Here is a 13,883-nt window from a genome sequence, read left to right as displayed (position 1 = left end):
TTCGCTCTGCCAGGATACCTGCAGGTTATTACTCTCCTACAGGCTTGGCAACAAGCAAACTGATTATCTACTAAGCTTTTAGAGAGTAAACTCTTGTGGATGGGGACCTACCTCTTTTTCTGTCTTGGCTGCTTGGCCAAGTGTAGCCCTGATCTCTGCTTTGGTGTTTGTTTCTTGGTTCGTTTATCACATAAGCAGCAGGAGAGGTGTGCATCACAGTTTTGCATGGATTGCTTAATATTCTTGGATCATACCCATTGCTTACATCAACAGATTTTGCTATCTGGATCTGTGTATCTTTCTATTGCCTTTTTTATCAAACTAGGCTTTCAGCCTAGAAATGAGCAAGGCAGGATAAACGAGTTATCATCCATTTGCCATTCCTTGTTCCAGGCAGCTAACACAATAATACATTTTAATCAAAAACAGTAAATCTGCTTTCACCAGAGATGGGGTCACATCCAGACCTGTACATTGCCAAAGAATTTGGAAAATTTTTGGGGGTATTTGGAACTCGTTACTGTGACTGGCAAGGATAAAATAGCTTCAAAGTCTGGCTCCAAATGTTCATATGTTTGGGTGTCCTTTATGTGAACACTATTTTAATAAATGTCAGTTAGCACAGTTTAGTTTTCATCTGCCAAATTCTATTTTTAATGTATGTTAATAAAAGCCAAGAAAGTGGTTTAGTGGGCTGATGAGCACTGGATTGATCCAGAGGAGCTTGGGTTCAGTTTCCAGATTTGCCGCTGTGTCTTTGAGCAGTCTCTCTAGCTCTGATCTATCAGAGATGGTTAAACTCATGTGCAGTCATAGTGAAGTTGGTAGAACATGTCACTTGCCTTTTAGCTTACGCATACAGTTGAGTAGCTTTGCTGAATTAGGCCTGCAAGCCCACTGCAGAGTGAGGACATAACAGTACTTCTCCAGGTCACAGGGTTGTTCAGGGTAAACCCATACGTTCCTGGGGAAATGGTCTGTGTAGGTAGCTTATGGTCCCAACACTGCACCTCCTTTTCCTGTCAGCCCAAATCATGCTGTCAGTATTCAAGGTGACTGGTTAGATTGACTGTTTCTGCTTGCAGCTTTTTTCTTTCATTTGCAATGGCTCCTGTGACCTACCAAGTGTGAATGTTGTGAGAAGGGGAGCATCCTGCTGAGGAGGGTAAAAGTAACAGAAAATGTGTCTGACTTCTGTAATGTAATAACCAAGCATGTAATAACCAACCCTTCCATTGCTGATCTGTCCTCGTGAGCTGCTTGTGGATATTCTTATTTTTTTTTATTCCTCCTCCAGTTTTGTCAGTGTTTCAGTGCTTATGAGTTCTGGGTGGGTACAATTACAGAAGCTGTTGAGTAGGGTTAATGTGTCATACATATACGGACATCTGCACAAAGTGGTTCTTCACGGTCCATCTTGTAGATGACTGCTTGGCACCAAAGAGCTGCTTTTAAGCTGTGTCTGTCTTGTAGCCCACAGGCACCTCAGCCACAGGCTCCAGAGACTCCCTGGGCAGATGAAGAAAATGCAGTTTATCACCTGACTGATGAGGACTTCGACAAGTTTATAAAAGATCATTCATCTGTGCTAGTGATGTTCCATGCACCATGTGAGTTTTGGGTTTTTTTTTTTTCTATTCTGCACCCCAAGCCAAATGCTTGCTAACAAGACCAATGATGATTTTCTGTGGAGGTTTCACAGAGCTGTGAACTCTAAAGTCCAAGCTTTTCTTGTTTGTGATGATTGTTAAATACACAAGGCATGAAATGTTTGTGAAGTTGCTGACTCCCAAGTTTAGGACAGAGATGTGCTGCTGGAAGTGACACTTCATAGGCAGAATCAAAACATAACTGAAGAGTGTAATGATGCTTGAATAGTCCTGAGGACTCATGATTTTACAGCCTGATTTCCAATTTTCAGCTTGTCTTCTATGGTAGTTGCTTTCAAAGCAGAGCTCTGGTTGATGGAACAACTCAACTTGAGAACCGTCAACTCCTGAGTCCCTCTTTGTGGCTGCTGATGTGTCCTGTTGAGCATTTTCACTCCTCTGCCACAGTTTGTTCTATGGCAATGTTAAAGGGTGATGGTCATTATGTATTGTGCTGAACTATGCTAAAACTTGATCTAAGTTCAGAAAGTCCCCAGGACTTTGAAAACTAATGCGGAGCTGGCAGTGATACTGCTTATGGTTCAGCTGAGAATGCATTGGGCTGATTTTTTTTCATGACTTGAGGTTTTAGCTTGAGCAATAAAATACAGTGGGTTGCTCGCCTTCCACTTTGTTGGAAGAGTACGTTAACCACTTTGTTCACTTAGGATGAAACTAGTTTCAGCTACGTAGCTGGTTCTACCAATTCTTTGTGTCTGCAACGGAAGGTTCATGCTCACATCTGCTATGCTGTGTGATGCAGTGTCTGTCTCTTCTTGCTGCTGTGCTGGCAGTTGCACTTGGGTGAGATGTTCAGTTTCATGGACACGGATTTGAAGGTTAGGTCTCTGGAGGCAGGCTGTGTGTTCACAGCTGAACAATGGAGGGTCTTGGCACAGCGGCTGAAATCCTGCTTCCCTTTAAGCCAGCAGGAGTTAGCTCCAAAATGCCTTTTTTGAAGGTCTGCTCATAAGACTCATTTGAAAAACATACCATAATGAATTTCCTTTGCCCAATAAAATGTCTAGGGATTTGATCCACTGAAGCAGGTGACTGACTGCCGTTTTGTTGCTGTGTTCACTGGATTATTTGTACTAATGAAAGTGGGACTGAGGACTAAAATGGTCTGAAAACCAAAACACAAGTAGCAGAACTGATGAAGCCTGGTTTGCCCAGGAGTTATCCTTCGTTACCCAAATCCTTCCTTCCTTCCCCAGATTTCCATGCACCCTGGTGTGCAAGTGACAGTATGGGCTGCTGCTCTTCAGGAGCTGTACACTTGCTGGTTTGGCTGAGCAACTGCTGCCAAATAGAAATGTCACTGCGGAATTGCCCTCCTTTCCCTCTCTGTGCACAATGGCTTGTGATTAAGTTTCCTCTCTCTAGCCCTGGATTTCGGTATATTTACAGAGATCTAGTTGTATTTAAAAGCTTTGCTGTTTTTTGAGTTTGTAAAAGGGTAAAGGAGTCCAGTCCTGTATTTGGGAGGAGGAAAAGAGGGAAGAAATTGGCAGTTGTCTCTGCAAACCTTATTTGTTTAGGAAGTCAGATTAAGAGTAGATCAATACACACAACTGCAATCAAGTTTTACAGTAAATTCAAGTTAGTTATAAACCCAAACGGGGCTCTGTTCATTTTTTAGTTTTTTTTGTAATATTTTCTAAAACACAAATAATGCAATTTTAGGGGTAACAATATAGCATGACCTATTTGGAGAGGAGGGGCACTTCCAGCAAGTTGTATTTTGTTCTGAGGGCCATTCTGTGCTAAGGTACAGCAGTACTTTGGCAAATGGTGTTTTAAAAGTAAATTAAATGCCTGGACTGGGCTGTTGCAATCTCCTGATAAACAGATTCCGGCTGCTCAGAATTGGGCTAAAGAATGTTCCTTGCCAGAACAACTCCATTTTAAATGCAACTTGAATATTTGGGGCATTTTATTTACATTCAGGTGGTAGTAGTATGCCTATGTGCAGAATCCAGCTTGTGCATGTGTAGATCTGTGTTTGTAAGAATTCTCTCTCGGCATCCTCAGCAGAGTGTGTAAGGCTTACAAACTAATTAACAAAAGACAACTATCATAAATAGTTATCTCCACGATTAAAAGATCTTCTAGCACTTCTTAAATGTGCTAATGGAGTCACTTTATGAATATTAAGAGATAAATTACTCCAGTAAAACAAGCGGTATAAATGAGGGTACATCTTACTTATTTTAACTTTGGTAGCTTAGGATGAGAAAGTTTTGGGGTTTTTTTTTCCTAAAAGTTATGTATTAATAAAAAGTTGAAACATGTACAAAATAGGCCCAAAATGTAGGATATCCTGCGTAACTAAAATTAGCAAGGGGATTTCAACACTGGCCTGGCATTAGCAAGTACTTAAAACCGTGTGTCACCATGCAGCATACATGTGACATGGAGTTTTTCTAGCATATCTATCAGTCATGTGTTTGTGAGAAGTTCTTTTACTAGAGGAATAATTTTTTCAGTGATGCTTTAATTGCGTAATCAGATGGCCAATGCATTAACAGAGTGTAGTATTAAAAGACGTGTGGGGAATTAGAAGCTTCCCCCTTGCCCCCAGTGCTGAAGATAACAGCTGAAGCAAATGTATCCCTGGTAATACTTACGAACTGCAGAATTAGGCGCTGTGATGAGTGTGGCCGGTTGGGTCTCCATGCCTGTGGCTACTAATGATCATCCCTGAGGGCCCTGCTATAATTATTTACAATCAGTTGCACTTACTAGCCCAATTAAAGGTGTCACATCATTTTGTGTTAAGTGCAGCCTAGCACAACTAGGTTCCACTAGAACAGCTATGTGTGATTTGAACACATCAGGAAGGTCTGCAGCTTGCACCTCTTGCTTTCAGAGACCTCATACCTTTTATGCAATCCTTTAGCACAACCATTAAACAGAAGATATGCTGTTTCGAGTCCTTACTGCCAGCCCCAAGAAACGTGGGTGAGTGTGGGTGGGCAGGATGAGTTCATCCTGCTTTTGTTTTGCAGGTCACTAGGGACACAAAGCAGGATTTTTAACCTTCTGAAACTCCTTTGTGTAAAGCCTTTAAGAGGATGTTCAGTAAATCTGAATATTTAGCATAGGTAGACGGTGACCCAACCAGCGAGGAGCATGAAGGCATTCTCCCTCCACAGCCATCTGTGAAGGGTGTGCAGTGTTGTGCTCCTTATTCAAGCATTTTGCTGGAATTTTGTGACTGCTGGTGGTGACCATAGTGTCACCCCGGATATATCCAGACTAGAGTCTTGCAGACATGTGAAGTGTTTTTTCTATGTGTTACCCAAAACCTTCAGTTATGAACTGAGATCTCCTGCACTGTACAAAAGAACAAATAAATGGCCCTTTCCCCCAAAGGATTTGGAGCTTTTCCTTGGATTGATCGTATTTGTGAATGTGAGATAACACAGTTATGTTAGCGGGCCTATTTCCAAGTCTGTAACAGAAGATGTATTGCACCAACCAAAGCTATTTATGAACCATAACATAAATAAAGGCACCTATGCCACTTGTGATAGTCTTCTATTAGCGATGAGAATAAAGACTCCATGTCTGTATGTGCTGCTTGATATCTGTGCCTACATATGATCGATTTATTTAGATGCCCAAGATGACAGCTGGGTTCTGAATGTCTCTAAATATAGGTTATGCTGCCAGTCAGGTGTTGTTAAATGTTTTAGTGACATGGGGACTCGCTGAGACTTAATACTCCTGAATCACTTGAGCACAAAAAGCCCTTGTTTGTATTTTCAGTTTCCCCATGAAACTGCTGAGTTGAATGCAATTTTTAAAAATAATTATGTCCAAAATATTTCCCAGATAAGTGCAGGTTGCAGTCTTCCTAACTGGATTTTGTCAAAGGAATAAAAACCCCACAAATATCCCTTTCTATATTTTTGGCATTTTTCTCCAAAGCACATCTCAGTCTTGCACAAAATAAACATAACCACGTTGCTGATAAGTCAATTCAAATGCTACTGAAAGATGTTTAAATTCTAGGATTGAAGTTCTGAAGTCAGTTCAGAAATGGGTTCTAAAAGTGTCTGCTTTTCATGCACAGGAGCTACTTTCCATTATGTTTTCTTAACACAAATGACATTGCTATTTTAAAGTGTACCTGTTCTTGCAGTCTTGTGCAGAATAATGTCCTGGCACCACCACGAGCTGTAGCCTTCCCATGCACATTCAACAGGCACAGATCTGAGTAGTCTCTGATGCTGATTAGTGGTGGTGGTCAGTCAGCTCTCATTGCTTGGGGTTGCTTTTCCTGCTTCTCATACCCCATCAGCCATAGCAAAGTCTGTGGGCCAGTACTGATGCCAGAGGTAACAGAGCGGAAAAAGTTGCTTTGGCAGTACTGCTAGTGTGAGTGTGCATTTGCTTGTTAAAGGATTAAGCTATTAAAATGTTTTTCCTGCAACATTTCTTCCTTATATGTGAGCCTAAATTCATTAAACCTGCCTTCTTCCCAGCCTTCTTCATAGGATTTCTTCAGAGACTTTATATAAACTGTTGTTGCAGGACTTAAGGTTAGAAAAAAATGTCAGTACTCTTAGCGGGATATTGGAGCTGTCACAGTTTTCCTCCCTTGATAAGAAGTGATCACTGGGAAAATGCAGCTTTTTTGCCCCCCCCCTTTTTTTTTGTGGTGGGTTTTTGAGTTTTGGTTTTTTCTCCCCCTCCTTAATTTGTTCTTGGAAACTGCAAGAGATGCAAGGAAATTTGGGAGATGCAGCCCTGATACGCCTTTTCTTGCTCCCCCCTAATGGAAGGGAAGACAAAAAACCCCTCTTGAGATAATAAAATGCACTATAGTTCTGATGTGTTGTTGAAATGTCCAGGAAATTTGTTTCCTGTCCTTGGGTATTTTTCAGTCCCTTTATAAACCAACCTGATAAATTACGCAGCTGGTGCTTTGCAAAGCCAACAGTTAACCTGTGCAGGTTTTTAATTTTTTAATTGCACAGGGAGCTGTTTTATCAATTTAGCTTTGAAAAACAACTTTCCACACCTACCTTCCCTCCTTCCTCCAGTGCATTAAACCCCAAGGTTTTAAGCCATTTTGTGGACTCTTTAATAAGAATGCCAACCGATTAGCCCAGTACAAGATGAAGACCTCCAGCTTCTAACCAAGCAGTGAACTTGGCTCTCTCCCTGCCAGCCCACCATCATTGGTTTCAGTGGACTTACGTTTCTTACTGCTGTATGTGGTAAGATTAGGATGTAAGAATACATTGCTCACTCTATGTTTAAAGTAAAGCAAACCCAAAATGTGCGCACAAAGCTTTTTTTCAAACTGGGTTTTACAACTATAAGTCTTTTTCAGACCCCCACTGGTTCCTTGTGAAAGCAAGCTACCATTGCAGTGAATGCTAATTGGTACATCTGTTGGCAGCCTCAACAGAAAGGCCACGAGTTGAAAAGGCTGAAGAATTAATTTACTGTACAGCCTGAAAAAAATGCCTTTCTAGCACAGGTCAGCAGCAGCCTAACATTGGCAGCCTCTGATAAATAAATAACATTTTTAAGTTTTTCTACACTAATTCATGATTCAGTCAAGGATATCTTTTTTAAATTAAATCAGTGTGGTTGCACCAGTGGAGGTTAAAGGCTTGTGGGTTATCCAAATAACAAGTAGCACTGAACGTGGAATGGATGGAAATAACCTTTAATTTTTATTTTTCACTTTCATGTCTGACATGTGATTTTTAAAATAGAATGTGGGCTGTGTTCAGTGGCTATGTAGCTTTTGGTATCTGCCTTCAGGTGTACAGCATCTAGGATAACTCCATAGGTAGCTGGGAAGCTGTTCTTGTTAGATTTGTGCTAGGAACCCTTTTAATTTATTTGACATCATTTAGTGGTAGTTCTTCATAAGAAGCTTCTGCTTGTCTCTATTGATGATATCAGTTTAGTTCAGGGGGCAAGTACTTTTTCATCACCAAAAGTCTGCCTTCAGGCCTCAGCCTTGGCAGCAGCTAAAACAGGTGTTTTGAAAAGAAGCTATACATCTGTCTGGTCTTCTTATGGAGAGGTCTCAGGTAGCTTCTGAGGAAGAGCATCAGCGGCTGCAGTAATAGCATCTACTCCGGTATTCCTCTGTGTCTGCACTCTGCCATTGTTTCCAGTTGTATAGGGTTGATCAGTCCTTGGTCGAAGATAACTGTGTGTGAGCAGAGCTTACTGAACAGCAGAAGTTGCAGAGAAGAGCTGTGTTTTCAATATTTACTTTAACTGTGCGAAATGGCAGGGAGTAGGAAGCAAAAGCTTGGCAGGATGTAGTCCTCAGTCAAGGGTTTGCTTTAGTTTCCTAAAACGTCTTTAAGCTTTGACAACCAAACCTCACCAATGATCTTTGCTTTTTAAATTGGACTTTCCATGTGGGCAGTACTTGAAAAATAATTGTGCCCATTATTCAGTGGTGCTGTAGTCAGTGAAGAAAGCAGAGGCAAGCAGTTCTGTGCTGCCTTGGCTGCAGCCTGAAATGATTACTGGAAGTTTCTAGTGTGTAAGGCAGGCTGGGTATTTGTGCACTTGGAAGCTTGGCACGTGCCGTATCCACATGATATAGCTATGTGTGCTAGTCCGTGGGACGATACACAAGGAGACATGCCACGTGTCAAGGTGCTTGCTGTGGGCTCAATCCTGTGCCTACTAGACTCCGCAAAAATGTTCTCCTTGCCCATAGAGAAAGCTTTGAAGGTGGCAAACTTTCTGGACTGTTGTGTAGGTCGTAGGCAGTACCTAGCTCTGCTGGGCTTCTTAGTGAAGCAGTGCAGATGTCAGGACAGGCTGTTGCAATACCCCGATCACTGAAAAAGTGAAGTGTTGTGCAAGGACACTCAGGTGGTGAGTGTTGCTGTTTAAGAGTCTGAACAGACATGTGAAGAGATCTGCCTCAGTTTCAGTATTGTGTTTCCTGGCTCTTTACATCCCTTAGGTACCCAACTTCAATGTTGCCTTAGTGCCTTTTTAATTGAACGTATAATAAAATGCTTCCCTGGACAAGTATAAATTGTGCCAAGTGTCTGTTCATTGTGTGTATGTACTTTTTAGCTGTATGTTCCTGGCAGGCTCCTGGAACAGATATGTTCTTCATATAAACCAGGTAGAAACAGGTAAATTCTTGGCTTCTGAATCAGCCTTCACTGAAGTAAGCAGGGTCTAACTATTGATTTCAGAGAGGGGAGGACTGGGATACTCAGCCTAGGTTCATCAATATTTAAGAGCATGCAAGTCAACAACAGGATGTTGCTTGATATAACATATATTTGAATATCACTAAAAATTTCAGGGACTGTAAACAGTTCAGTGCAATGACCTGCCAGTGCAATGACCTGCCTCATTAAACTAATTACAGCAATGATTTCCAGTGGAGATTTCATCACGCATTAAAACAGGAGTTCTTGAAAATGCAGCAAACTGGAAAAATGAAGAACCTGACATGGATTTTTCCTTTAATGACCATCCCATTTATGTTCCTTGAGGGTTTAAAAATAAAAATCAATATGGGCTTTTAGTGGTACTTAATATAAATAGGAATGTGGAGAGTATAAAAGTCCTAATAACTAGCTTGTGCAGTAAAACTTGATAGGATATGAAATGAAAAGGGTGAAGACAGTAATGACTGAGTCCGTTGTCTCTTTTGTGTTGGTTTTTTGATGCTAGAGCACACAGTTCATATAAGATTATTGTCTTTTTTAAGCAGCTTGTGCTCTTTGAGCAGGGTAAAGTCATAAAAAAGCATGATCCAGTGATAAAAGCAGTAGCGTTGGCCTGGAGATGTAGAAGTTTAGTTCCTTGGCTTGCTTTGATATGTACAATCGTGACCCAAGTCGCTCATATTCATCTGTTTCCAATCTGTGGAGATAATATTTCACCTTACATGGGAGTTTGATCTAGTGACCCACATCCAGGCTGCAGGATGCTCCGGTATTGCAAGGATTGGGGTACGGAAGGCATATGATCATGGCAAAAACTTGATGAACTCAGAGGAAGTAAGATTCTGACTTTGGTGTTCCCTCGCTTGTGGCAGGCAGTCTGTTTTTTGGCCCCCAAGTTTAGGAAATCCCATCTGCCACTGGGTAAGTACATGGCTCAGACAAGTTGATCGCAGCTGGAGCTGATGACTTGCAGCCTGGTTACAGCCTGCGCTGGGACTTGAAGGGAGGAACCTTGGCTTGCTCCGGTTCGGCTTTGTAACAGAAAGAGTGGCAAACCCAGACTTTTAGGGGGTTCACGGCTACTCTGCCTTTGGTCTGGATCTTGGCTTGCTCTGTGCCGTGGCGCTGTTGGGGGACAAAGCGTGTACTTTGATGTGGGTATCAAGAGCACTAGGCCGGACAGTAGTAAAGGAGGAAAGAAAGGAGCTGAACTGTAGATACTTGGTTTGTGAAATGTGGGGGTTTGTTCAAAATCCATTGCTGTATGCTCACCTCCAATAGGGAGCAAATAGTTTATTAAAGGTGACATTTGCAAAGGCTATTCCAACCAGAAAAAAACCTTCCTGTGAATGTGTGGCAGGTGTGAAGGGAACATTAGTTTCTTTAGGGGTGTGCTGCCTCATTTCTCACATTGCTATTGCCTTCTCTTTCTCCTAACAAGTCCTTACTTGTTGCAAAGGAGGGCCAAAGGGCAGCCAGGAGGTGGCAGTTGAAGGGAGACACTCCTCGTTCTCCCCTTCTCTGCGTATCTGTTGTAGATTATTTAGTTTTTCAGAGGCGTCTTTTAAAGAAATTCTGTAATTTTAGCTGTGAAAGTCCCCATTTGAGCATGCGGACTGGGTGACTGTCTACCTGCGAGCGTGACCCCAGTGTATGTATAAGCCGTTAACGCTCTTGTGGTAAGTTCTGATAGGAGTAAAGCATGACTTGTTTTTATAGGTTTATTTTGCCTCTAATGATGGGTTAAGAGTAGAAATTAGCTTTAAGAATTAAGCACCAAGTTTATTTCTTCTGAAATAATTTCCTTGCCTGGATGAACTTAATATACCGTGCAGAGCTCTCATTTGGAAAGTGACTTACAGTATCTCTGCTACTTGAATCATTATTAGTAGAGTTTTCATTATCAAATTCCTCTTCCTAAACACTTTGAGAGTTCAATTTTTATCATCCTGTGGAAGGTAGAGAACTTATTTAAAGGACAAGTAACAAATAGAGAAACCTACGGTGAAAGATTGCTTGTCTGCCTGTCTGCTCCTTGTGCCCTTTCAGATGGACATCTGAACATCAGCAAGCAATGCTGTCTTTCTGAATTACTAATAAATTAATCCATTGCTTTGATACTGAGGTATTGTGCTGATGGTGGTTTGTCTTCTGGGGTCCCAACTGTTTGTGATTAGTGAGCATCCCAGCACACTTCTAAGTAGGTGAATACATCTCAGCTGGTAACAGCTTTTGCTCTGATTTTGGACAAAAGGTATGCATAGTACCCATTCCTGATACTTGACTTTTATAGGTATCGTCACAGTAATAGCCAATATCACCATTGCTTTTAACATTCTACCCCTAAAAGCTTAAAATGCTTTGGGATGTAGCTTTCTTAGGAAGATCTCTTCACATGGCATTCATTTTGCTAATATTTTATACAAATTGCATCCTTGGAAATAATTTGCTTGCTATGCTATTTTCCTGAGTGGACATTCAAAGATATGTCATCTAACCTCTGTTCTCTGGCATTTTCATTGCTAAATCCAAAGCATAAAGTCTTCCGTAGTAGGGTAAGAGTGTGAGGGAAAGCGGTGCAACTTCTCTTCGCTACCCAACGTGAAATTTGTTGATAATCTGGCAATGGAGAAGGGGAGGGGTCTCTTTGGGATGTGGAATAATTATGGTTTAATAGAGAAGGAAACCTTCTGGTGGTATTTTTCATAAACTCTCAACAATTTCACCTTAAGGCAGCCATGCTGTTGTCTCTCTCCTTCACATTTCAATAGGGGAAGATTAATTTTCAACACCTACTCAGGGCCATGTTCCTCCAAGCTGGTGTAGGAAGTGTAATTCATATCTCCGGGTGCCAGCTGATCTACCTTCCTTCACTACTTTTCCCACTGAAGAGGGGTGGTAGGAGGCACTATCGTCTCTCAACACTGATTCTACCAGTTGCATCATATAGTTATCACTAAGAGGGTATATAGATGCAGCGTAATCTCCAATAGCTGGAGGCTGAAGCCGGATTTGGAATGGAAATAAGGAACCATGTGAGTTTTGTTGTTAATTTATTTTAAATAAAGGTGGTGATTAGCTTAAAGATCATTCCTGGACGTGTGCTGGAGTCTGTGCTGTTGCAGATGGGGATATATTTTTCAAAGGGTAATTTCAGGAGCCCGGCTCAGCCAGGGCCCCTTGTGAGGTTAAAAGCAGAGAAGGGGCACTCTTGAGGGCAAGATAGAGCAGAAATCTCTCTCCCTGATTAGCTGCTGGGGATCCCTGGGAGGTAACAGCCTGTGGCCAAGGTTAGCCTTGGAGAATATTCACCCTTTCCCCGCAGCCCTTACATCAAAAGAAGATACCTTGCAGCATGACCAGAAATGAAGGCAGAAGCACATGTTATGCAGTTCATCAGAGCTGTCATCTTTTACATCCCATGGAGGCAGCCTGCAGGACCTGCTCAGCATCCTTCCTTCTCTGTGCTGAGCCTTCCCCTGCCGAGTTATGTTGCTGGTTGAAGGTAGCCCTTCTGCTGGAGCTGTGAATGCAGCATGGATGCAGACAGTGTTCCTGGAGGATATGTTTGGTTAAGCTCTCTTCTCAGTTTAATTTATGTAATGCAGTGATCAGAATATCTTTTTTTAAAAATAAATAATCAAAACTCATACTATAACTGTCTAAAGCTGTTATGAATCTTCTGCTGCAGAGCAGTTTCAGTGATGCTGGGGGGTAAACAGTTACTCCAGCATAGAAAAGACAATCAAGAATTGGATTTCAAATGCTTTCACCTCTACAGCCAAGGTGATCAAGTAGGGAGATGTGGCTTGGCTCGCTCAGTGTGCATCCCCGTGTACCAGGCAGGTGTCAGGTAGTTCAAGTGGTGTTGGCTTGCTCCAGTGATCTGATCAGGAGTTTGTTCGGTAGCGACCCACACTGTGCTACTCTGTTCTTCTCAGTGCCCTGAGGCTTTCCCCTGGGAACATCTGTGCCTGCCCTGTGTGCTCTGCAGCATGTGCAGGAGGTGCTCCCAAGAGAGACGGTGGCTGGGGTGGGGTCACCACCACCTCAGCAAGTCATATGGATAGGAGAAGGGGTGACCGATTTGTAGTCATTTTGTGCCCCAACTTGATGCTGAAGAGCTGATGGAAGCAGGCAGGGACTTTCTTCTGCGTGCACATGCTGGGACGGGATTTGCACAGATCATTGCATGCACAGATTGACTGCGCTGTGAGTTTGTGGTAATGCCAGTGAGATGGTGATAATGGTGGGGACGTGATGCTGTACTGCTCTCCTGTCACTGGGATGAACTGTGCAGCCCACGCAGCCGAGGCGTTAGGCTGCAACCACATAAATGTAGCATGACTGCAGTAATCCAAACTGCTGAAGTATTTTCCTTCTAATTCTGTATTTGTTTTTCCTCAGAGTCTTTTCCAGGCTGACCATTCGCAGGCTTTGTCTTTTGTAAAGGTGTAAAGCTGTTTTGCTTGGGGGATCGCTGTCAAGCATGTAATACTTGGTCACATCAAATCTACCTTTAGAAGTCTAGTAGTGTGGTGGGGCATCTGAATTTGTATACATGTGCATATATTTCTGGTTGTTGGAAATTTGAGTTCACTGTCGTGTTCAAAGTGTTGAAGCTGTTCCTCCTGATCTTGTAAGAAAGTATCAAGCCTTGAATCATCTTTAAGCATCTGGAACTTTACCTAGGTGGGCAGTGCTGCTGTTGAGGAGGAGATGGACGGTTTGGTGGGAGTAAGTACCCACAGGGGAAAAAGATGCATAAAATTTCTTGAGCTCCTGATCCTTCATAAGATGATAATTCTTTTTTTTTTCTTCTTTTTTTATTTTTTTCTAAGCAGAAACCTGGAGATCTGGGCATGGCCTGATGGCTGTGACCATTGTTACTATTAGGTGAATGTGCAACCATGTTGGTTGCAAGTCTGTACCTGTGATTATGGGGAGAAACAGCTGCTTTAGTCATCCTCCTTTCCTGCCAAATTTGTGGATGATTTCCCATCAGATGCCTGCAATGCAGATGGCTAAATTATTCAAGGGAATCTGCAGC

At 42.2% G+C, this 13,883-nt stretch overlaps 1 protein-coding gene across 1 annotated transcript in view; it reads left to right on the top strand.

Annotated features, from left to right (window-relative positions):
• PDIA5 (protein disulfide isomerase family A member 5) overlaps positions 1 to 13,883 on the top strand; it is a 102,029-nt gene that overhangs the window by 48,990 nt on the left and 39,156 nt on the right. The window contains exon 11 of the mRNA XM_037397087.1: positions 1,474 to 1,610. Coding sequence (XP_037252984.1) covers positions 1,474 to 1,610 — 137 coding nt within the window. The remainder of the gene's footprint in view (positions 1 to 1,473; positions 1,611 to 13,883) is intronic.

Source organism: Falco rusticolus, chromosome 8 (genome assembly GCF_015220075.1).
Source record: "Falco rusticolus isolate bFalRus1 chromosome 8, bFalRus1.pri, whole genome shotgun sequence".
In the NCBI taxonomy this organism is placed as follows: Eukaryota; Metazoa; Chordata; class Aves; order Falconiformes; family Falconidae; genus Falco; species Falco rusticolus.
The sequence above is the reverse complement of the archived record's forward strand: the minus strand, read 5'-3'. Positions and strand labels throughout refer to the sequence as shown.